Source organism: Camelus bactrianus, chromosome 13 (genome assembly GCF_048773025.1).
Source record: "Camelus bactrianus isolate YW-2024 breed Bactrian camel chromosome 13, ASM4877302v1, whole genome shotgun sequence".
Lineage (NCBI taxonomy): Eukaryota > Metazoa > Chordata > Mammalia > Artiodactyla > Camelidae > Camelus > Camelus bactrianus.
The window spans coordinates 62,682,948-62,707,305 of record NC_133551.1 but is presented as its reverse complement, the minus strand read 5'-3'; the positions used below and the strand labels follow the sequence as shown (position 1 = coordinate 62,707,305).

Genomic DNA, 24,358 nt, shown 5'->3' with positions numbered 1-24,358 from the left:
GTGGAAGGGGCAAGAGCTCTGGCCTCCGATAGTCCTGGGTTCGAGCTTAGCCCTTCCTGGCCAGCTGCATGATCTTTAGTAGATCCTTTATCTCTCCTAAGCTTCAAGGTCCCCATTTTTCAAATGGAATCATGACAGCGCCCACCTCAAAGAGTGACTATGCCAGAAATAACTGGAGTAAGTTGCCTATCACACAGCGAACATTCAACACCCGGTGCTCCTGGCCTTGTAGGAAACCCTCAGGGAGGCTCAGAGAGGAGTTTCTGTTTCTAAGAGATGGAGTAACAAGAGCCCGAGCCCTTGGGGGCATGAGTGAGAGCTTAGGAAGTATCAAGCCCCAATGCAGATGAGCCAACCCGGAGGGTGTGGGCGAAGGGACTCCATCTGACTGATGGCAGCCTCAATTCTCTTCTCCCTCTGCTTTTTTTTTTTTTTTTTTATAGCCAGTGCCATCATAGGAATCATATTCATCAAAGAAAAATGGAAACCTAAAGACTTTCTGAGTAAGTTCATGGATTTGAGCCTCTGTTCTTAATTTTATGCTTGTGCTTTTTTTTCATTATAAAACCAGCTCACCCCAGTTTAGGGATCATCTGTCTCCTGCTCCCCGATGTGTATCCGAAAATACACTGGTTTGGTGAATGAGTGGAGAGATGAAGAAAATGGGTAGATATGTGAGAAAGCAAGTATAATAAAATGTCCACTTAGAGTCTAGGCAGTCGGACTTTGGGGGCTTGCTATACAACTCTTTCAACTTTTCTGTGTGTCTGAAAGTTTTTAAGTACAAAATGTCAGGGAGAAGAAGGTCCTGAGATGTTGCAGACACGCAGCCAGGTTTGGGAACCACTGTTCTGAATCATTGGTGTGGAATAAGAGCAAGATGGGACCAGGAGGCTGAAAAAGAAAAGCATCTTACACTGAAAAAGCAGAACTACTGCTCAGTAAACGATGCCACAAAGACTAAAAGACTCAGAGTGATTTGCAGTAATCCTCCTTGGGAGAAGAGAGGGGCTGGGCTGGTTCTGAGACTAGTGTAAAGGTTTATGTCCCTCCTGGAGTCACTCTAGGTAGTCCTGGAATTCAAGACATGCCAGTCCAGGCAGTGCCCTATGTGAACTGAAAAAAGATACCCCTCTGGGCATCTGTAGTTCTATGGGCACATGCCTTGGTGAGAAAAGCATGGTCTAGATTTTAGCCCCCCTCATCCCTTCAGCTAGGTGCCCTTGTTCAGTGAGCAACCTGCACAACTGTACGTAGCTGTCCTGCTTAAAGTTCCATTAAATTCAGCACACATTCATCCAGCGCTAGACCTGTGCTAGACAATGCAGGCATGTTGATGAGTAAGACTTGTCCCTCCCTGTCTGCGGAAAACTTAAGACAATAGACTTGCACAGAACTTACCATGTTGTGTTTAGCCATGGTTCGTTCATTCATTGAGCAATTGAACAACCGGTTTTTGAGCACTTTATAAGGCCTAGAATGAAAATAAAAGATATTTAATGTGGTATCACATTTCCTGGAGATAGTAGAATGAAACAGGTATAGTTGGTTCTATCACAGAAAAATCCAGAGGCCTATGGTCACCATATGTGCATCTGAGAAATCACAGCCCTTTTCAGCTTGCCCAGGACTGGACTCACCTCCAGAGGCTTTTCACCACTCCACGGGGTTCAACTGGAATGTGACAGGGTCCTGGGAAAGAGTCAGGAGACTCTTGTCTTTCACCCAGGAACAGGCCTCCTGGGCCACCAATGGTCTCTGACAGGCCCGTGGGTATTGATAGTATTTAAATAGTTCCCTTGGGAATAGGTTAGATGGCCAATTGGGAGAGGATGAGACAATTTTAAAAGGTGCGTGGTAGGCTCTGAAGGTTTACTTTTGAGGTTTTTGTTTTATTTTTGTTCATTTTGCTCGACAAGCTTTAGAATGTTCCTTGTAAAATGCATGTTCAAACCACAGTGTAATACCAAAATGACTGAAATGAAGATGAAAAAATGGTGCAGTTTTACTCTCATACTCTACTGGTGGGGGTGTAAACTGATACAGCCTCTTTGGAAAACCAGTGGACTACTAAACTGAACAGCCACATACCTGTGACCCAGGAATCCCACTCCTAGTTCTGTACCCAACAGAATTACGTATGTATTTTCCAAATGACATGCACAAGAATGTTTCTAGCAACATTATTTATTTTAATCCAAGACTGGAGGCTACTTAAATGCCCATCAACAGTATCATATGCACACATGGACCACCCTACAGCCTTGAGAATGAAGGAACTACCTCCACACACCACAATCCTGATGAACCTCACAAATATAGTCTTGTGTGACCACAGACATAAGAAGACATACTGTATGAATCCATTTGTGTAAAGTACAAACCCAGGCAAACTCAGTGCTGGCAGAAGTCAAAGTGTTACCCCGGGGGGTGTCTGGTGATTGGAAGGGGACACGAGTGGGGATTTGGGGGTCCTGCTAATGTTCCATTTCTCAGCCTGGGTGCTGGTTACATGGTGAGTTCACCGTGTGAGAATTCATCAAGCACTTTTTTGTATGCATGCTACACTACATTAAAATTTTTTTAAATATTAAATGTGATTTTTAAAACATTTTTTCAAGTAAAGAAAACCCCCCAAAATACAAACCATAGCAGGTCATCATGTGCTGCCCCGGAAGCACGCGCTGTCCTGGGGCCTGCGCCTGCAGTGAGCCCTGTGACAGCCTCCCCCTCCCTGCAGGGCGCTACGTCTTATCCTTTGTTGGCTGCGGTCTGGCCATCGTGGGCACCTACTTGCTGGTGACATTCGCACCCAACAGTCATGAGAAGATGACAGGCGAGAACATCACCAAGCACCTTGTGAGCTGGCCTTTTCTCCTGTACATGGTAAGACAAGCATCTGGTCCTTCCACCTGAGATGGCGGGAGTGGGGAGTGAGCCCCGAAAACCGGAAACCTGAATTCCCAGCAAGAGGGGGCTCACGGGAGTCGTGCTGCTGTGTTTCACAGCACTGAGCACCGTGCTTGTGGAGAGCGTGTAGTTCCTGGGGAAGTGCTTCTTTTCACTTGCGTCCTGAGTAATGTCTAAAGCTGCATGTGTAGTGTGATAGCTATTTTTTAGAGGTATTTGTAGGTTTGTACATTATCCCTAAAGGACTGAATAGAAAGACAGAAATTCCATCAGTGGTTGTCTCTGGGAGATGGAGTTATGATTGTTTTTATTTCATATTCGTCTTCACATAGCATCCATAATTCGTATAGTAAGCATTTAAAACTTTTATGGTAAGAAAAAAAAAAGTTAAAGATTTAACAGTTATAGGATGTTATTTTCTTCTTTTTGTCCAGTATCACACAGCTGATGGAAGCATGAGAGATACTGGAAACTTTGTCTCCCAAACCCCCAGCCAGAGCTCAGTCCTCTGTCCCAGTTACACCCCAGTTAGGTCTACAAATAGGCTAATGAAGGCAAACATCTAAGGTATTTGATGAACTACTGGTATATTCCTGCTCCATGCCCGGCACCACGCTGAACACTTTAATGTATTGCCTGTCAATGAAAATAATCAGTAATGGGAATAGAGAAGAATTTTATTTGAGCCACCCTAAGAACTATAGCCGGGGAGACAGCCTCTCAGATAGCTCTGAGGAACTGCTCCAGAGAAGCACGGTTTTCAGCACAGTTTTCTATCCTGTCAGAACAAAGAACATCAAGTAAGTCAGGAATACAGTCCTTCAAGGTTTAAAAAAAAAATCAGCACATACACAGCGAGTCAGTATGGCCTTGGTACCTGGGAAGGGAGTCTGATCATCAAAGGAGAACCAGCACTGGCATCCCGGAAAGGAAGGCATTTAATCTTTATTTTTAACATGGACATTCTTTACCTCTGGTCAGTATGCCCTATTCTTTAATAATTAAAGCACATATACCATATATGTTTGATAGGACTCAAACAGGCTGTTTGAGTTAGCATAAAATTGGAGTTAAATCATTGATAAGCCAGAATGACTTCCCTGTACCTTAATATGTGAAAGTTTATTTCATCACATTTCAGACTCTCTCAACAGTCCTATAATGTAGGCATTTTTCTCCCCATTTTATGGATGAGAAAACTGGATCTCGGGGTTGGTGAACTTGCTCAGAGTCCTGTGAGAGCAGAAATGGACTTGACACCTGCCTGCCTGGCCTCACGGGCCACCTTCCTTCCACGCCTGCTGACAAAGGTGTTCTCTGTTTTCCCTTGACTCAAGCAGCCTGGGGCTGCTTCAGGAACCCCAGAATGTCCTTTTTCCTCAGATTGCCCACAGGGTGGAGGATGGGTCTCCCCAAGTTTGGGGCCTGGTTATCTCCTTACCCCCAGCCAGCCCCAGCATTTACCTGGTGGCCATAGAGAGGTGTCTGCCGGGCAGACCCATCTCTTCAGGAAAAGTTTGACCTCAAAACACAGACTTTTCTTCCAGGGAGTCCAGGACTCGAGTCTGTTACGTACCATGTAGCTTTAGCCCAGTCACTTAGCCAGATGCTCTGCCTCCTTCTCTGTAAATTGGTGGGGGTCACTGGACCAGAGACAGGTGACAGGTGGGAGACAGGTGGGAACAACCCAGCACCTGGCCGATGCTCAGTGGCCAATTCAGTTTGTCTTCCTCCATTGTAACTGTGAGGTGGTGCTGCTAGCTAGAGAGATGTGGCCAAATCAAGTTCAATAAATATTTTCTGAGTGTCTGCTATGTGCCAGACACTGTGGATTTAAAAAATAAATGAAGGTGGAGGATATAGCTCAAGTGGTAGAGCACATGCTTAGCATGCACGAGGTTCTGGGTTCAATCCCTAGGACCTCCTCTAAAAAAAAAAAACCTAACTACCACCCCACCAAAATAAAATAATTAATACTATAATAAATAAATAAAATGTTAAAAAATAAATAAATAAATGAGACTGCTCACAGAGCTTGTGGTCTGTCAGGAGGCAACAACCATACCCAGCCATCCCGCCATAGGATGCCACGTGCGTTTCCTGCGTGCATTTAAGCGTCATGAAGAATGGCTGGAAAACTGGGCTCCCCTCTGCCCCGAACGCATACATGAAGGCTGGGAATGTTGATGGGTAACTAACTGTACATCTGCTTGATGGAGCATTCTGCAACCATTAAAGATAATTATGACAACTTCATAAAACATGAAAATTGTTTACAGCAACGAAAACCAGCCCAGCACAAAATTGTGCTTTGACTATGATGACAAGTAGGTAAAATATGTATTCACTGTGACAAAGACAGGAAGAAACAGGAAAATGAAAACAGCTGTGTTTTATGGTGTCTAATTATGAGGAATTAAAAACATTTGTTTTTCTTCTCAAAATGCCCACGAATGTTTCTGCATTGGTTTTTAATGATAGATAAACTTTGGTAGGAGGTTGGGGTGGGCAGGCGGAGCTGAGCCATTGTCCAATGTTTCTGCTTAGGTTTTGCTGGGTGCTGGGAACGGGCTTCGCCTCTTGGGAAAGTGTGGCCAAATGTCTGGACCTTTAAGGAACAGAAAGGACAGACTGTGGATGCAAGGCCAGGGGACTTCCAGACTTCAGAGTTCACAAACTTATCATTGTCTCGCAGTTAAGATTCTTCTGACTGAGCACCTGCTAAACACCAGACACTGGGCCTCCAGCCTTTAGGCAGTGTAGCCTAGTGGGAAAGCCCACGGGCCCTGGAGCCAGACTGTCCAGGTTCAAATCCTGGGTCTGCCATTTAGTTGGGATTGCACTAGTACCTAGTTCGTAGAATTACTGTGCTGACTTCATGAGCTGGGTAAAGATAAAATGCTTAGAATAGAACCTGGCATATTTATGAGTTCATTAAAAGTATAAGCTGTGATTATGGCCCTGCAAGAACTATTATCCCTATTTCACAGAGGAGGTAACTGAGGTTTAGAGAAGTTAGATGACTTGCCCAAGGCCACACAACTAGTTCAGAAGGAGATCCAAGTTCAGAACTGGGCCTCCCTCATCCTACATGTCCCCTTCTTTCAACTCTAGCAAGCCGCACACATCGGAGGCTTGGTTAGGGGGCAGGTGGCATGCATACTTTTAAACAAAGAGCTCTTCTCCTCGACGAACAAGTGTCTCCCTCTTTGACCAACTCCCAGTCTTAATGGGGTTACCCATGGAACAGTGAAGTGGGAAGAAACCAACTCAGCCTGATGAATGTGGACCGTCCAGGACAGGGTGGACGTGAGGCCAGAACCTGGCCTGCAGAGCCCTCCCATGAGGTGAACTCCTGCTCAGTGTTGTCCAGGGATTAGAGAGAGTTCCTCAGCATTCCTTCCATTTCCCCAGGGTATCCATCAGTGGTTTGGGAAATGCCGGGGGTTTCAATTCCCTTTCAGCTCTGAGGGCCTGTGACTGTGAAATCAGCAGCCTGAACTCCAGCCCCACTCACTCGGGTCTCCCAGTCTTGCCTGGGCCCCCTGACCTCCCCCCTTGCTGCTGTCCATAGCTCGTGGAGATCATCCTGTTTTGCTTGCTGCTGTACTTCTACAAGGAGAGGAACGCCAACAACATCGTTGTGATTCTCCTCTTGGTGGCATTACTTGGTAAGTGAGGGTCTGGGTGATTGAGTTTTGTCGCCGCCAAGTAGCACCAAAAGGAAATATGGGCTTTGTTTACCGAGCCGTGGCCTCTGGACCCAGGAGCTGCTGGAGGCCGGCTCAGGCTGGTCCGTCTGCATCAGCAGCTGCAGGGGCTGGGTCCCTGCTGAGTGGACGCAGCTCTTGGCGGTTCCCTGGTGCCGCTGGCTATGTTCAGTGTCCTCGCTCAATTCCTAGTCTCCTAAGTGCCGGGAAGTGGGCTGCAAACTGGCTAGAGCAGTGAACCAGACAGAGTGCCGCCCACTCTTAAGGGAGGAAATGACAGTAAATGAGTTGACAAATACATCGAAAGTGTAAGTTTGGGCAGTGACAATTTCAATGAAGAAGAAGAAAGCAGGGTAAGGGAGGCGGGGATAGGGTTATTTCAGAGACGTCAGAGGTGGAGCAAGTCCCAATAACTGAGTCTCTAAGGGTTCATGTAAAACCTATCAGAGGTTAGGAATTAATTCTAGATTCAAAGGCAAAAATTGATTTTAGGGGGAGCATGGGGGTGGTAATTATGTTTATGTATGTATTTATTTAAATGTAGGTACTGGGGATTGAAGCCAGGACCTCATACATGCTAAGTACACACTTTATCACTGAGCTCCACCGCCCCCAAGAATTGATTTTGATTTTACTCTTTCTCTCTCTTTTTTTTTTTCCTTTTAGAGGCATGGGTGATTTGGGGGAAGTGGCTCCTAAATCAGATTGGGGCAAGACTCTAACCCCACATAGGTGTGATTTACTAAACAGAGCTGTGAGAAGTACCTGTTCTGGGGAGGGAGGGGAGGAGGTGCAGCCCTGCTGCTGCCTCTTAGTGCCTCTCCCTGTTGAAGCCTTGCTGTCCTCTACAAATGGGCAGTGAGAACACCCAGATCTCAGCGGGGAGAGGAGATGCCCCGAGATGAGCACAGGTGCCCAGTGTGTGTCACTTCCCTGTGCCCCTCCCACAGCAGGCCCCCACTCCAGCCACAGGCCATAAACCACACAGATGCGCGGCATCATAGGACAGGGTTCCATTATTTTTTTTTTAAATAGCTTCACTGAGATATAATTTATATACCGTAAAGTTCACCTGTTTAAAGTATACAATTCAGTGATTTTTTAGTATATTCCCAGAGGATGCAACCATCATCACAATCAAATGTTAGGACATTTTTGTCACTGTGCCCCTTAGCAGTCACTCCCCGTTTTCCATCCTCCCAGGCCCTGGCCAACCACTAATCTACTTTCTGTCTCTGTGGATTTGCCTTTCTGGACACAGTATACACACAGAATCATACATTACGTGGCCATTTGCCACTGAGCATAACGTTTCAGAGGTTCACTCATGTCGTAGCATGAATCAGTAGTCCGTTCCTTGATGATTTCATTTTCACAGTGGGTCGGAAGATCACGGTCCCAGAACGTCCTCTCCCGGTGAGCAGCAAGGCCAGAAGGTTCTGAGGCACGTCGGCCGACCCCCTCCCGTCCCCTCCTCACTGACAAGGACAACTTGATGAAAGTGCCTGTCTTAACTGGCTGCCGATGTTTGAAAACTAGTCTAAGCGGTGGAGGGGCCCCGAGCCGCTGTGTATGATGGGCTGTTGGCAGGAGAAGGCAAAACAAGCAGAAGCTGAAAAGAACAGGAAGGCAGAGCAAGGGGCTTCATTTGTGCCGTACCTGGGAGTTTCTTGTAGCTCCTGCTTTGGCAGGGGGTCCAAGAGTCAGAAGTCGTGTCTGCCCCACTGGGTAGAGCAGTGGTCTCCATGGTGATGTGAGCAAGTTGGTCCACTGGATGTACAGGAAGAACAGATACTAGAACTGAGATTTATTTCTATCTCTACCTTTTAAATATATTTCCTGCACGTGTTTTGTAACATACATACCCCGTAAGCACAGTATTACGTGGCTGTAATCATAAAATAAGTAAACATGTATTTGAAGAGTATGCACATATGCACAGGGGTATGCCTTCTAAAACGTGGAGATCTCTGGTCTAAAGAAGTGTTTTTAAAAATACAAGTGAGTAAGCATTTTAAAAGACCCCCAAGAGCAAAAAACCCTCCTGAGCTCTTTCCACAGCACACGTTTTTCCTGTGATTGCTGTGAAAATGATACTCAAAAGAAGCTCACTGTTACGTTCAAAGATTGTTTTGCATCTTGCTGTTACTAGGGAAAAGGGGTGGAAAGGAATAAATTTGGGAGTTTGAGATTTACAGATGTTAGCCACTATATAGAAAAATAGATTTTAAAAAAGTTTCTGCTGTATAGCACAGGGAACTATGTTCAGTATCTTGTAGTAACCTTTAATGAAAAAAATATGAAAAGGAATATATGTATGTGTATGCATGACTGGGACATTGTGCTGTACACCAGAAATTGACACATTGTAACTGATGGTACTTCAGTTAAAAAAAAAATTCCCAAAAAGATTTGTTTTGACTTCCCGCACATTGTGTTCCAGGCACGGTGCTGCCACTCTGGGGTTCAGAGACCTGAACTCACTGCCCTTTCTTGGTAGAGTTTCGAAGGGACGTTTGGGAATATCTGTTGGGTTCTTGCCTTCCTCTCTCACGGGAGATGCACAAAGATCCACTGCAAAGGGAGGGCATCATCTCACTGAGTCAATTATTGGCTTGGCTCCACCAGCATTCCCTCCGTCTTTTTTACCGCATCCAGTCCTTGGGGTCAGACGCTGACTTTCAGGGTCTGACTCCCTCCGTGTCTCCAAGGCTCGCACACATTCCTGTTCAACCCTCTGCAGGCTCGATGACTGTGGTGACGGTAAAGGCCGTGGCTGGGATGCTCATCTTGTCCATACAGGGGAACCTGCAGCTTGACTACCCCATCTTCTACGTGATGTTCGTGTGCATGGTGGCGACCGCTGTCTATCAAGCCGCGTGAGTTACAAGTCCTTCTCCTGCTGGGCCTCTCCATGGGGATCTCTTCCATCTTCTGGGCCTGGTTATATTTGTTTTTGAAGCCACAGGGAAGGCAGAATGTTCAAAGGCCAGGGTGTGGCACCCACTGTGGAGAGAGGGGCTGCTAATATGCTGAGTTATCACCTGGAGGGGCCCCTGTGGCTTGTAAAGTGGTGTATTTTTCACTCTGCCTCAAAGTGTGAGAACCATGAATGGAGCGACCTCACTTCTCATCTGCTCTACGGCAGGCGTCCATTTCAGGGACCTCAGGGAAGCTGTGCTGTCTCCAGGAGGCCCCTGTTCGTCTGCCAGGTGGCAGACAGAAAGTTGTTGTTTCTTGTCCTCAAGAAACCTTTCCAAGTGGAAGAGCAAGGTGACCATTTCTCCCTCAGAAGCAGCAGTTCTGAGGGTGGGCCTGGACCTTGTTCACGCCTGAGCTCCGGTGCCTAGGAGAAGGCACATGAGTCCTGCGTGGGGCCAGGAGTGGGGACGGTGCAGGTTTCAGTGTGGTGGGTGGGGCTGGTCAACCCCGGGCAGCTCAGGCCCTGGACTCCAGCACCAAGGCTCACTGTCCACCAGCAGCACCTCCGGGGATCGTGGGGGTCACTGCCCGGTGCCCATTGTAAGCACTGCTCTCACTGCCTTCACGTGAACTTGAATTCATTTGATTCCCGCAATTGTGATGTTATCCTCATTTTGCATATAAGGAACTGCAGCAAAGTGAAGTTAAGGGGCCAGGAAGTGGCAGAGCTGAGACTGGAACCCAGGCATCTGGCTCCCTGCCCATCCCGCACCCCTCACCCCTCTGCCCTACGCCTCCTCCTCCTCTTCTCTAAGACACAGATTCCTCATCCAGAAATAAGAGGAGAATCACAGAGACTCAGTACGGCCCCCAGGATAACATCCAATAAACAGCAGCTCCTTTCGTGACAATCACTCCTGTCACTTTGTCAGTTGTCTCTATGCTTAGTCCTGCTGCAGCGATTTCGGTGCCAGGCTCTGTGCTGTGCCCTCCAGGGGTTCCAGAGGGGATCGGTGCCCTGCCCACCTCGGAAGTGTCTCACTCATGCAGTCAGCATGCATGTACCGAGGGCCTGCTGTGTGCCGGCCGTGATGGGCCTTCCGCAAGCAGAGAGATGAACTGCAGTCACTTAACTATTTTTTAAAACACAGTAAAACCATTCAGTTTCATTAATTAACATATGTTAAGTTCACACATAGTCTAAATGAAGCCTATCGAACGACACTGTAGGATCCTTAATCAAAATACAGATTACCAGCATTCAGAAACATTCTTGTTCCTCTGATATAATCATCCGAGAATTGTGTTTATATGGTTCACAGAGCGGAGGAGCTCACAACCCTCGTCGGGGGACAGCCCAGGAAACAGGCAATTACAGTTGGGTGGGAAGTGTGTTGTGGAGTAAGCAGCTATGCGATAATAACCAAAATGCTGTGAAGAGAATGGACAAAGAATATATCCCCAAAAGATGGAGGGTTACCCTGGATGGAGATTGTAGTGAGAACGTGATTGTTGAATTAAGAAGAAAATTTATTTAAAAAAATTACAACATAAGGCAGAATGTGACCAGTACTGTAAGAGTTCCTTGGAGTGTTTAAGAGACCAAGAATGGCTTTTCGGTGGGTTGGGGACACAGGGGACACAGAGGTGAGGAAAAGGGCATTTCGAACGATAGGAACCACGGGGACAGGGGTGTGAGACGGGGAAGGCATGGCCTGCGCAGGGGACGGGGCTGGGCCTCGGGCTGAGTGTCCAGAGGAAAATGGCAGCAAAGCGTGGACCCCAGCCTGGGGGAGACCCAAGGCTGGCATCTTTGTAACCCAAGGAGTGTCCTTTGTGCGTCATCTTTGTATTTCAAACCAAGCCCGCTGTCATCGGCTTTCACCTCCGCCTTTCTGACATCCCCACCACCCACTGACCCGAGTGCTCCTGTGTTGAAGGTTTTTAGGTCAAGCCTCCCAGATGTACGACTCCTCTTTGATTGCCAGTGTGGGCTACATCCTGTCCACGACCGTCGCCATCACAGCAGGTAAGCCTGGCTGGTGGCTAGATTTCTGTCTTCTACCTTGACAGCAGGTATACTACCCTAGTGTGGAGGGAGGGGACGCTGCCTCTGTCTGAAGGCCAACTCCGCTGACTTGTTCTACCACCACAGTTGTAGATGGTTTCGTGGGAAAAGTGCAGAATTTAGAGGCAGGGAGTCCTGGGTTTGCACCCCTGCACTGACACAGAGCTGTGTGACTGTGGGAAAATCACTTCACCTCTCTGAGCCTCAGATCCACATTCATAAAATGGGAGTGCTAACATTTACCTCCTAGAATTGAAATATGTACAATCCAAATGTCGCCAACTTTGTACTGCCTGTGTGAGGTTTCGTTTACAATGTGTACCATCATCTGCTAGCTCCACAGCGTCCACTGGCCAAGTGACCACACATTTCTGCTATGTAATTTTTAGAGATGAATGTATACATAACAGGGGCTCAGTAAGCGATCATCATCATTATTACATTCCCCTTTTCTTCTACTTCACCCTTGTATTTTTTCTTTTTCTTAGGTGGCTTCACAGGCTGTAAGCATATCAGTGTTTGTTTGTTTTTAGTTGGCAATGGTGGCTAAAGTTTTAGAGTAGAAAGACCAGTAAGAACCAGTGTGCCTCCCTTTGAGGAAGTCCTGGCCATAAAGCTGCATGCTTTGCCCCTCACTTTAGACAAGTGGTGCCCAAATCCTGCTCACGGAGGGAGGAATCAAGAGGGCACCGACCCTGCCAGGGCCAGCGCTGTGAGTGGTACCAGGGTTGGGGTGGAGCATTGCCCCAGAGCAGCCAGAAAGCTAACCTAATGCAGAGATGTAAGTTGTGGTCAACAACTTTGGTCCAGGCAGGGTTGAAAGGAATAGCAAACACCGTGATTGAGCCAGAAGTTGGGTGGGGAATCCGGAGCTCCGGAATACTGCAGGAGGTGCATGGAGGCAGAATGAGTCCAGACGGATGCTGGCCGCCGGGTGAGGGTGCAGGCCCGTGCACTCTCGTGCTGCAGGGCTTGATGTCTGCTGGCCGTGTGAGGTTAGAGAGTTTCGATGGCTTAAGCACAAAGCCTTGGTTTTCCATCTTAAGAAGGATGGGGGAAAGGAGAGTGTAAAAACTGGTAAGTAAGGTCAGTAGATAAGATCATAGTGTCACTTTATTGGGAAATGCTGGGTGAAGAGTACATGGAAACTCCATGCTATTTTTGTGAGTCTAATATCTCAAAATAAAAAGTTAAGGGGGAAAAAAAGATGGCAGTAAGAGGGGCTTAGGAGGGGGAGAAAGAAAAAACAATGTTTCCCCAAATGGCTTTTACTCCATTCTTGTAATATCTTACTAGGTGCAGTCATAGTATTTTTTGATCACTTTGGTTTCCTGCAGGGAAGAGAGCTTGGCCAAATCCTAGACAGACTGGCGAGTGTAGTTGATCTGAAAACAGCTCACCTGTGTTTTCTATCGTTTGCTGCTGCAGGCGCGATCTTTTACTTGGATTTCATCGGGGAGGACGTGCTGCACGTCTGCATGTTTGCACTGGGGTGAGTCCCAGCCCACTCCCGGGCCCCAGGTCGCGGCGCGTAAATTCCAGGCGGGTTGCCCGTCTCCCCACTCCGGCTTCAGCCTCCCAGGCAATCCTTTAGAGCCAGAGGCGCAGTCGGCATTGGGAGCTCTGTCCCCAGAGGCGAGCGTGTTACTCCCCAAAGGGCCTTTTCTCCTTTTCCTTTCTTCTTTTGGGCTTTAACCGCCTTATCACTTTGAAAACATCGTATTTTGACACATGAAGACTCACAATCTCACCTCAGATCAAAGAAACGCATATTGAAGCTACACTAAATGTCATCATTTTGCAAAAGCCAATAGGATGGGTGACGTCCCATGTTGGCAAAAGGGTGAGGAGACCGGCTGTCTGCCAGTGTGAGAAGTTCTCTAATGTGGGAGGACAATGTGGCAATACCAGTAAAATTTTTAAATGAGGATCCATTTCTAATCATTTATCTTGGAAAAGTAATGGAAATGGGACATAAAGATCCATATATGAGGGTGTTTATTAATTTTAAAATCAATTGTGTAAGCAAATAATTGGAAGCAACCTCAGTGCCCATCAGTAAAATATGGGTTAAATACATTATATTATGTCCATGTAATTACTGCCACTTTGAAAAATTGAGGCCAGTCTGTAGGTCCTGACATAGAACAATGTCTAAGATGCATTAAAGTTACATTTTTTTAATGTACAGTGTACCCTATGATCCAGCAAATCCACTTCTAGATATAGACCCAAAAGAAATGAGTACATATATTGACAAAGTGATTTGTACATGAATACTTACAGTAGCTTTATTCATAATATGCCCGAGTTAGATACAACCTAAATGTCCTCAATAGGAGAGTAGGAAACAAATTACAGTGTGTTCAGACAGTGGGTTCAACACAACAGTTAAAGATACTGAGGAGGAAGGGCATAGCTCAAGTGGCAGAGCGCATGCTTAGCACGCACGAGGTCCTGGGTTCAATCCCCAGTACCTCCATTAAAAGTAAATAAATAAGTAAACCTACTTACCTTCCTCCCTAACAATCAATCAATCAATCAATTAGTCGGACTCTCAGGTCTGTTCCAAGAAAAAAGAAAAATATTTTTTAAAAAAAAACCAACAACTAGTACACACAATGAAGTAGATGAATCTTGAAAACATTTATTGGGTGAAAGAAACCAGACATAAAAGAGTACACACTGTAAGACTGAACTTACAAGCAGTTCAAGAACAGGCAAATCCAATCTGTGGAAGTCGGAACACTGGTTTCCTCTGGGGAAGGGTTAGCATCAATTGGGAGGGGGCACAAGGAAACTTTCTGGGGTGGAGGGGATGGAAATGTCTTCCCTCTTGGCCTGGGTGGTGATCACACGAGTGTGTACACAAGTGAAATTCATTGAGCTCCATGTCTAGGGACTGCGCATTTTCTTGCATGTAAATTATACCCCAATGTTGAGAAAGTGCGCTTGTTTATCCAAGCTCTAGGGAAAAGAAAAAAACAAAACAGACTCTGGAAGAATACACATCTATTGGGGGTGGCGGAAGGGACTAGGGGAGTACAGGGGCTTTCCAATTTTTGCTTTCTCTGCTCCTGTATTGATTGAATTTAGGCCATAAAAAACTTTTTAAATTAAAAACATTTTTTTTGAAAGGTAAGGTTGAGATACAGGGTAAGTGGGGAAGAAGAACAGTGAGGGTTTTGCCCAAGAGAGCCTAATTTGTCCTGACTGAGGCTCGTGTGGGCCGCATTGGCTGACATTCATCTGGTGTCTGCTCCCTGCTGATCTCAGGGCCGCCCAGCAGCAAGCCTCCTCTACAGCCTGCAACCCTCTTTTCCCTTTTTTCCCCATTACCCAGGTTTGAAAGTATCCCTCCCAACCTCACTCTGGCCTTCCCTCTCTTCCTCCCTTGCTTGTGCCCCTCAGGTGCCTCATCGCATTCTTGGGCGTCTTCTTAATCACACGTAACAGGAAGCGGGCCATTCCCTTCGAGCCCTATATCTCCATGGATGCCATGCCAGGTAACGTCAAACCCCACGTCTCCAACTGGCCAGCCCATCCCTATAGAATGACTGCTGCTTCCTGCTTCAGGAGGCAAGCAGCCTCTGGGTTTGGTACAGGGATGGCATGCTGTGCCGTTATGGTGTGACTGTCTCTCTCTCTCTAATTTTTTTTGGTTTTTTGTTTAATCTCAGTTTGGAGAAGAGGAGGCAATGGCTGAGGCACCTCAGTTGGTTTTGAGCACATCTTGCCAGTTCTCATGTCTGTTTGGGGATCTTTTAAAGACAGTCCGAAATCACACTGCATATAATTATGATCTGCAGCACCAGGCTTCCTGCCTGCAAAGGGAAAAAAACCCATTCATCTAAGCGGAATGGAAAGATCAGAGAGAGGAAGGAAGGCAGGATGAGTGAAGTTCAAATACTGTAACCTCACCCCTTAGATTCCACAAGGGAGTGGATTGTTCTGGAAATAATTCCCCAGGGAGCTAAGGGTTCACCCTGAGAAGCACAGGTTCAAATGGCAGGAACATAAATGTGCCAATCAGCCGAGGACTGCACCAGAGGGAGTGGCGGGGCTTGTGGAGAACTGGAGGCTCCCTGCCCAGCCTCAAGGGATTCAGACTAGAAAAGTTAAGACCCTGGGCCAGCCCCATCTAGGGTTGCCGACCTAAATTCTATTATAGGGTGCTAGTGACCGCTAGCTTTCATTCTTCAACTCAAAATTAATTTTTATTTTAGCTACACAAGATGGAACTCTCTCCAAAACATCATCTCCCAGCCTTCACTAAGACAGCAGTCACAGTGCTGGTGCAAAGTACTGCTTAATACTTAACACTGCTTAATAAAGTACTCTGGGAGGCAGGCGTGTTCTCAGGGCTGACTGAGGTGCCCCTGCTCTAAGTGGCCCCAGGGTTTGTGTGTCCACTTTTTATATTATTTCCTCATCTCTTGCTATTAAGCTGTTTGTTGTCTGTCATTCGTGCTGTGACCTGCGTATAGCGGCTCCGTGTCAATCTTCTCATTTGACCCAAGTTGTTCGAATCGTGTAGAAAATTAATATAAATAAGCTCCGAATTGGGGCCTTAAGGTTTCTCCCAGGAGTTAAGTGCATGAGCTTTATTTAGTGCATGGACTTTGTAAACATCTAATCTGGCTGCTCAGATACCTTTTTTGCTTACTTCCTTGTTTCTCGGCTGTGTTCCGGATAGATGAGGGCGCTGGATAGCTGAATTCCAGATAGGTGAGGTGTCAACTCTGTGTGGGCAAGTATGTGTATGTACACGTGTGTTTGTGTGTTTATCAACTGTGTATGTGCATACGTCTATATGAATATTTGCATATGCATATATAGAGATGTATTTTCTGGTAGAAGGTAGAAGGTAACCTAAGGTAATCTTACACATCAGTGTTCCGTGGTCTGTTTGTGGATGTGGCTCTCGCTTCTTCTTTGTGCCTTGTGATTGGTGGGAAGTCGGACTTTGGAGAAAGGAGACCCTGCCCTCTTGCTGTGGCGTATCAGGATTTCTGAGTAGACATGGGTTCGTACTATGAAGAGGAGCATGGGCTTGGAGTTCAGATGACCTGGATTCAAATCCCAGCTCCACCACCTACCTGCTGAGCGACCTTGGGCACCTGGACCCCCCAAGGCCTCTGCCCTCACTTGTAAATTGGGGTTCCTTTTCCCAGGGTTGTGGGATGATAGGTTAAAGACCCCCTCGCACAGTGTCTGGGACCTGGTAGATGCCTGGTTGCATTTGGTTTCATTTGCCTTTTGCTTTAAAAAAAAAACTTTGACGATTTCAAGCACTTGTTTGACCTGATGGCAGGTAGAACATATGAAGAAAACTGCTTACACAGAGTTGCTTTTCAGCTGGTTTCCCTGTTTGGCATCAGGACCTTGCTCTTGGTCTACCTAGAATAGTATCTTCACAACTGACCAGTAGCCATGGTTCAAGAAGCAACAAATTCCAAAAATCCACTCTGTGTCACAATTGGGAGAAGCTTTAAATAAGCCTTTTAGCATCCAAAAGACTTCTAGAAAATGAGAAGGAGAAAAGCAGTCCCTGAAGGCTGGGAGCTGGCCTGGCTCCCACAGCTGGGCCTTGGTGTTCGTGGCTGACCACAGAGCACTTCACAAAACATCATCAGACAAAGTCACCGTGTGACTGTGATGGATCAAGACGCAAACAGGACCACTCCGTTATCATGTCCAAACACAGGCAGAACATGAACATTGTCCAAACCACAAAAAAAGAGCAGCCATCCCCCTAACATGAGTGACTGCTGCTTCCTGACCAATCGCAGAGTTAGTGTCCAGCTAGTCTTCTTTCCTTCTAGGTAAGAATCATTAGGATCCCGTTATAGGACTATCCCCACTTCCTGACAGCAGCCATCCAAAGCAAAGCCCTGCTTCCTTCAACCCTCCCTGAATCACCTAACACAAGCCAAATCTTGCAGTAAGTCCTTTCTGATACCCGCGTACTGAAACACTCCACAGTGCTTATGGTGAACATCTCCTTCATCGCAATGCGTCAAGAAACCCAAATTTGTTAGACTGTGGGTGTATTCCTGGTGAGTTTTGGCTAGAGACCACTGATAAAATTAAACTGTGCCTGGTAAGCCAACTCTCTTCCCTGAGATATAGGCAACCCCTCATCTTCTCCCAATCTGCCTCCCCCACAATCCAAACGACAAACTCTTAAACTGTACCCTTCAAATTCCCACCTGTGCAAAGTGGAAGCAAAGGGCCTTCCACAGACTGGGTCTCCCCAAGCCACTTGCAGAGTGGAATGAGAGCACAGGCTTTGCTATCAAATCCCAGCTCTGTCTCTCATTAGCTGTGTGACAAGTTTACTTTACCTCTCTGAATCTCTGTGTTCTTATCCAGAAAAGGAGGATAGTAGCATACTTCTGTCATAGGATTTTTGAGGATTAAGTGCAGGTGTATAGAGAGTACACACAGCATTCTGGTTAAGAGTGTGGGATTCAGAATTTAAACCACCTGAGTTTGAACCCTGGCACTGCCACTTAGCTTGGTGACCTCAAGCAAGTTCCTTAACCACCAGCTGCCTCATTTTCCTAATTAGTAGTTGTGAGAATCACATGAGATAAAACTTTATAACGATTTAGACTAGTGTCTGCCACCAACTAAACATTCAGTGCTCATCAGCCATCATCATTACTGCTACTGTTGTTACTATTACTGTTTAAAGCACTCAGCCCAGTGCCTAGGGCATATGAAGCAGTCAGATGTCAGCTGTTACTATCACCATAGTTTCATGGAAGATACTTTGCATTCAATTTCTTATGACTCAGCCAAGGGCTAAGAGAATTTGAAGGATCTTAATTCCCTACCAGGAAAAGAATTGGCCTCAGAGGAGACCACATCCCACCTGGCTAGGGGAATTGTAGAACACGTTTACAGAAATAACTGACTAAAGTCTTTGCCCTCAAATGTAGGTAGAAATCCAACATGAGTATGCACAGAATAAGCAAAACCGCACCCTACGCCATATGTGGATCAGGGATGTTAGGGTTAAAGGTCAGAACTCTCCCTCTGAGCATTACAAATACACGGTGTCACCATCACATATTCGTGACACAAAAGTTACTCTCTCTTCTCAACAGTATAATGAAGTTTTCTGGATCCTGATTTCATTCAGCAGAAAAGCACTGGCATCTACTACGTTCAGCCACAGTGCTGGTTCCGCTCCCCCTATGGCCCAGACATTCCCACCTTGTTCTGAGCCAACGGGTGTTTTCTCTTGACAGTGGCTGGTCTGTGTGCATATTTCCTGAAGGTTCATCCTTTGTTGCTTAGCAACCGTTATATTTCTAATGTATATTTATGGGGCTCTTTTTTCAATCTAAAGCATTCAGGAAATTGACAATGACCATGATTAGCTCCTGAGCACGGTAATTAGTCTGTGGCGGGATAGAGGAAGCTACGGTCTCCTTTGGCCCCCTGACCACATCATGACTGAGGAGGGGAATGGATTTCATTTCAGGTATGCAAACCATGCATGACAAGGGGATGACAGTGCAGCCTGACCTCAAAGCTTCTTTCTCCTACGGGGCCCTGGAAAACAATGACAACATTTCTGAGATCTACGCTCCTGCCACACTGCCCGTCATGCAGGAAGAACATGGCTCCAGAAGCGCCTCCGGGGTTCCCTACCGAGTCCTGGAACACACCAAGAAGGAATGAGCCTGCCTCGAAGGAGACTCACCTGCCCTCCATTTATAGCTGCTCAAGCCGTGCTGACAGTGGTTCAACCCTTAATTCTGAAACTTGGCTTTCAAGTCTTTTTTTTTTTTTTTTTAATCCAAGAACTCTATGGACAAGGATCTTGAAAAGCCTTTGACTCTGGCAAAGAGTAGATTATCCTGGTCCTGGAAATTTCAAATGATGAGGATGGGGGTGGGGGTTGAAAGCAGTATTCTAGGTGAGGGGTATGGAGTTCAGCCCAACCAGTTTTGCAAAGTCTTTGTCATCTTTGAGGATGGTGACTGAAGCTTCCCCCAGTCAGTGACCAAAGGTGGCCACATTCTTCAGAACTGAAACAAGGCCGAGATTCTGCTCTTACTTTCCAAATCCACTGAAAGGCTGGAGACCGCTAAGTCCAGTCTTCCCCCACCTCCTGTGCAGACCTGATCTCTACCCGGCTCACTGATTCTGTACCTGTGATAACACTTGTGTCACCTTCACATGGCATGGTGAGCCAGCCCTGGGTGTAACATTCTGTCACTCGCCTGTTAGACGTGCACATCCGCTTTCTGATTGTGCATTTCCAGCGAACATGTGCTTGATGTCTTTGTACTGGATCTACCCTGAAAACTAATTTGGTTTTGGTTCTGTGAACTACATGATTGCTTTCCTCCCCAATCCCCCAACCAAAGAAACTGAGACCTAAGAGAAGGGGAAGAAGAAGAAAGACAGGAGCAGGGGTGATGAGACTTCCGCCCATAAAGGAAGAAAAATCCCTTTTCATTTTGCAAAAGGTGATTGCATCACTTATAAAAGGACAGACAGGCAACCTGGCTGTTTCCTGTGTATTTTCCTGCACATCTGGTTCCCTCTGGGAGAACCAGGGGTGCTCATTTCAGAGACAGCCTCGCTCACTCTCCTCCGTCCTCTCCTTTCTACATCGACAAACCAAACCTGAGTCATTGATTAACTTCCTTGGTGTCGGTAGACTCTTTGGGTCCTCATTCCTGAGCACATATATCTGGGAGAAGTAAGCCTTCTCAGAAATGGGGCTGCTGTGTCTGGCCGGCTGCATACACAAACGTCTTCCCCTAGACTGACTGTGTACTATTGAGAATGGCAGATAAAGCTTTGCAAACTCTCATGAAAATAAAGCTCCCTTAGAGAGTTTATTTAAAATGCAGATTCCTACACCCCAACCACAGACACACTGATTAAGTGGGACTGGGACCAGGCCCAAGAGTCTGCATTCTTAACTGACAGCACATGTGATTCTGGGGCAGGTAATCCAAATATCACACACCTTGAAAGCCTGATAACTGAGAGGAATGGTTTGCTAAAAGCCCGACACACCCCTGCTGGGAAGTCGAAATTACCGTTCCTGGTTCCTCTTGGGGGTTCATTTGGCAGGCCGAATAATCCCCATAGGGTTTATGGCATTTCTCCATCCAGTGATTACTCACTAGAACTACACTTAACAGCTTTCTTAGGCAACCTGGAACCAAGAGGCAAGATAACAGTGTTAATAGACCAGTGTTGATAGATCATTAACCTTTATGGATTGTGCTTAATACTGATTTAGTACCTTGACTTCAAAACCGACGTCTGTTTCCTGTGATAACCACTTCTCTATTGCGTCTTAACCACTTCTGTATTGTGTCTTACATGCCTAAGAAGGTAACAGACAGTGACTTTTTTTCCTTTAGGATAGGTGTCAACTTAATTAAACAATATTCATGAGACACTTACTCTGTGTTAAACATTTGGATGGTAAGGGTTACAAGAAAAAGACATGGTTTCTGCCTCCAGGCCAGCAGTGGGAGACACAAACACCCCAGTGCAGCAGCAGACCACAGAAAGTGAGAGTTATGGAGGCCCTGCTAAAGGTCACAGGCCCCGAGCCCAGAACTGGGTATTCAAAATTGGAGATGATTTTGGCTCCACTCATTGGTGGGTGGCAACTAAAATCTAGCTAAGATTTGAGCAAAGCAGAGAAAGTAAAGTGATCACCCCTGGGCAGAAGGGCCAGCATTTGTAAAGGCACAGAGATGGGTTGGGAGGTATCAAAGAGTGAGCCAGGATAGGTGGCGGGAGAGGAGCCTGGAAAGATAAGCAGTGGAGGTGGAATCTTGGAGAGACCTGAATGCCTACAGGGCATGGGAGCCATTGATGGTTCATGAGGAAGAGAATGGCAGGATGAGCACTGATTGGAAAGTAGGCCTTGTGCAGTGTGGAGGAAAAGTCTAAAGGGGTGATAAAAGCCACTTTTCAAGATCAGGCTGTACGCTGCAAGAACAAAACACTTAAGGGGAATTAAAATCCAATTTTGCTGCTATTCAGATTTTCCAGGCAATGGTTCTAAAGTGGGCAAAGAGGGGGTGTGAAGGCCAAGTGGATAAAGGGAAGGTGAGCAGGGAGGCCGTTCACATGGGTCAAACCCAGGTGATCACTCGGCATACTACATCCTCCCAGCCTTCCTCTGCCCCCTTCCCATTGTTCCATTACAGGTCTCTTAACCTCCAGCCAGGCAAGAAAGATGAGTGGATAAAAGTGCATCATAATCTCAGGTCGGCTGACGATCGTGGGTTCAGTGCTGCCTGGGAGCTGCTGCGGGGGCCTGGGCAGCTTCCCTGCCTTCAGCTTTAGGGCACTAGCAGCATCCTCCGAGTACTGGAAGCTGAGTACCGGAAGCTGAGTACTGGAAGGCTGCGCAGTGTTGTGGTGGTTTCCCGAGTGGAAGCCAAGTTAGGTCATGTCGTCAGGCAAGAACAGCTGAAGTGGAGCCATGGTCTCCAGAATTCTGACTCTCTGTCTCCAGCGAGCATTTCCCCGTCTTTGTCCCGGAGTGTAAATGCACTGTTTGCTAGTGACAGATAAGCAGCACTTGCTGTTAGGACAGGATAGGGAGGACATCAACTTTCCATTCACTGCCCATTTCATTTTATTTTTTTTTATGGTTCTCACTGCCCCCCCACCCCCTCAAGCCCTCTTGATTGCTACAAGCAACATGACACATCACGCTTCTATCTCCTTCCTCGCAGCCAGTATCTAAGGCCAGGTTACCAAACTTGGGTTTAAATGTTCCATTTGTTCTCTGGCTTCCTTTCCCTACTCAATTCTGTCCCTCTCTTCTAAAGGCTGGGATTCTGGGTTCCCTAATCAGACATTAGGACCAGTTCTTCACAGACTGATGCCTGAAGGTTTTAAAGAGAGCTTAGCCCGGCTCCACCCGCCTCCCCACCCTCCTAGGAAGCTGCAGGTCTGATGATGTCATCACATTAAGCTTAAGGCCATGGGAGGTTTTTGCAGGATGGAACTGAACATTGGGTAGGAAGGCAGGACTGACATCTCCCTTGCTTTTCTGGTGGAAACCAGGCAGCTTGATGGTACAGTGTGGGTCCAAGATGTCCATCAGGGTAGTGTTGGGGAACCTCCAACCTGCAGCCTGGTGAATTCCAAATCTGGTCCAAGGCTGGCTCATAAGCAAAACATCTTAATGTGTGTTTCTCTGAGAAGATGTGTAAGTGAAGTCACCTTAGAATATATTCTATGTGGATGCTTACATTTTGTTAATTTAGTGACTAATATATGGCATGTCTTATTTTTCAAAAAAAATGTGTGTGCTAGGTGCAAATAACATTCTGAAGTGGTATTTAATTAAAAAAAATCCATGTGACACCTGTTGAGTTTGAGTCTTATGTTTGGTTAATACTTTCTAGAGTTATCTAGAACAGTGCTGTCCAATAGAACTTTCTGCAATGATGGAAATGTTCTATGTCTATGCTGCCCACACGGCAGCCACTATCCACGTGTGGCTACTGAGCACTTTAAATGTGGTAAATGTGACCTAGGAACTGGATTTTTAGTTTTATTTAAGTTCAGTTATCTTAAACTTAAATATCCACATATATCTAGTGGCTGCTGTAGTAACAGTGCAGATCTCGAGATGCCCTTTGATTACAGTTAAGGCTGAATGAAGCACTTTTTTTCCCCCTGCAGTAGTGAAGAGCACAGACTCTATGGCCACTCCGCTTAGGTTTGACTCCTAGCTCCACTACTTAGTAGCTGTGTGGCATTGGACAAGTTGCTTAAACTCTCTGTGCCTCATCTATAAAACCAGAATAGTAACAGTATCTACCTAAGGGTTATTATGAGGGTCAGATGAGTTAATAAAATCTTAGAACTATGTCCAGCATCCCATAAGGACATTAAATTATATATAATGAATGTTTAATGATTTTTCTTAAGTAATTCTAAGCACACATGTCTCTCTTCATTATAAGTTCCAATCTACAAAGGCAAGTGTGGAATAGTGCCTAAATATTTATTTATACCTACACACAGGATAATGTCTATATACTCACATGTTTAATAAGCACTTATTATATGCCACACACTATACAAAGACCTCATGAACATCTCAAGTCTCCTTAATAACAATCCCATGAGGTAAGTTTTAATATTACCCCCATTTTACAGATGAAGAACCCAAGTCTCAGGTCCTATAGCTGGTAAGTAGCAAAACCAGGATTTAAGCTCAGAACTGCCGAACTCCAAAACCAAAGTGTGCAAGTGCTATAGACTGAACGTTCATGTGGCCCCCAAATTCCTGTGTTGTACTCCTAATCCCAATGTGATGGTATCTGGAGGTGGGGCCTTTGAGAGGTAATTAGATCACGAGGGTGGAGCCTTCATGAATGGGATTAGTGCCCTTATAAGAAGAGACCAGAGAGCTGGCTTGCTCTCTCTCCATCTCGCGAGGATACACAAGAAGACATCTGTTACACCAGGTGGAGGGCACTCCCCAGAACCTGATTATGATCTGGCACCCTGATCTCAGACTTCCAGCCTCTGGAACAAAAGAAATGTCTGTTGCTGATAAGATACCCAGTTTATGGTGTTTTGTTGTAGCAGCCCAAGCTGATTAAGACAGTATGTCATTAAACCCACACACTTAACGGTCAATTAATCTTCTATAAAGGAGGCAAGAATATACAGTAGAGAAGAGACAGCCTCTTCGGTAAGTGGTATTGGGAAAGCTGGACAAATGGTG

At 46.2% G+C, this 24,358-nt stretch overlaps 1 protein-coding gene across 7 annotated transcripts in view; it reads left to right on the top strand.

Moving 5' to 3' along the window:
- NIPAL3 (NIPA like domain containing 3) overlaps positions 1 to 22,983 on the top strand; it is a 47,651-nt gene extending 24,668 nt beyond the window's left edge. For 6 of the 7 annotated variants that reach the window (XM_010948071.3, XM_010948070.3, XM_010948072.3 and 3 more), the window contains 8 exons: positions 444 to 503; positions 2,741 to 2,886; positions 6,485 to 6,581; positions 9,364 to 9,499; positions 11,483 to 11,571; positions 13,039 to 13,102; positions 15,022 to 15,116; positions 19,106 to 22,983. In XM_010948071.3, coding sequence (XP_010946373.1) covers positions 444 to 503; positions 2,741 to 2,886; positions 6,485 to 6,581; positions 9,364 to 9,499; positions 11,483 to 11,571; positions 13,039 to 13,102; positions 15,022 to 15,116; positions 19,106 to 19,305 — 887 coding nt within the window. In that variant the 3' untranslated portion in view covers positions 19,306 to 22,983. The other variant, XM_045511475.2, reaches the window with a different exon arrangement.
- The last annotated feature ends 1,375 nt before the right edge of the window (positions 22,984 to 24,358 follow it).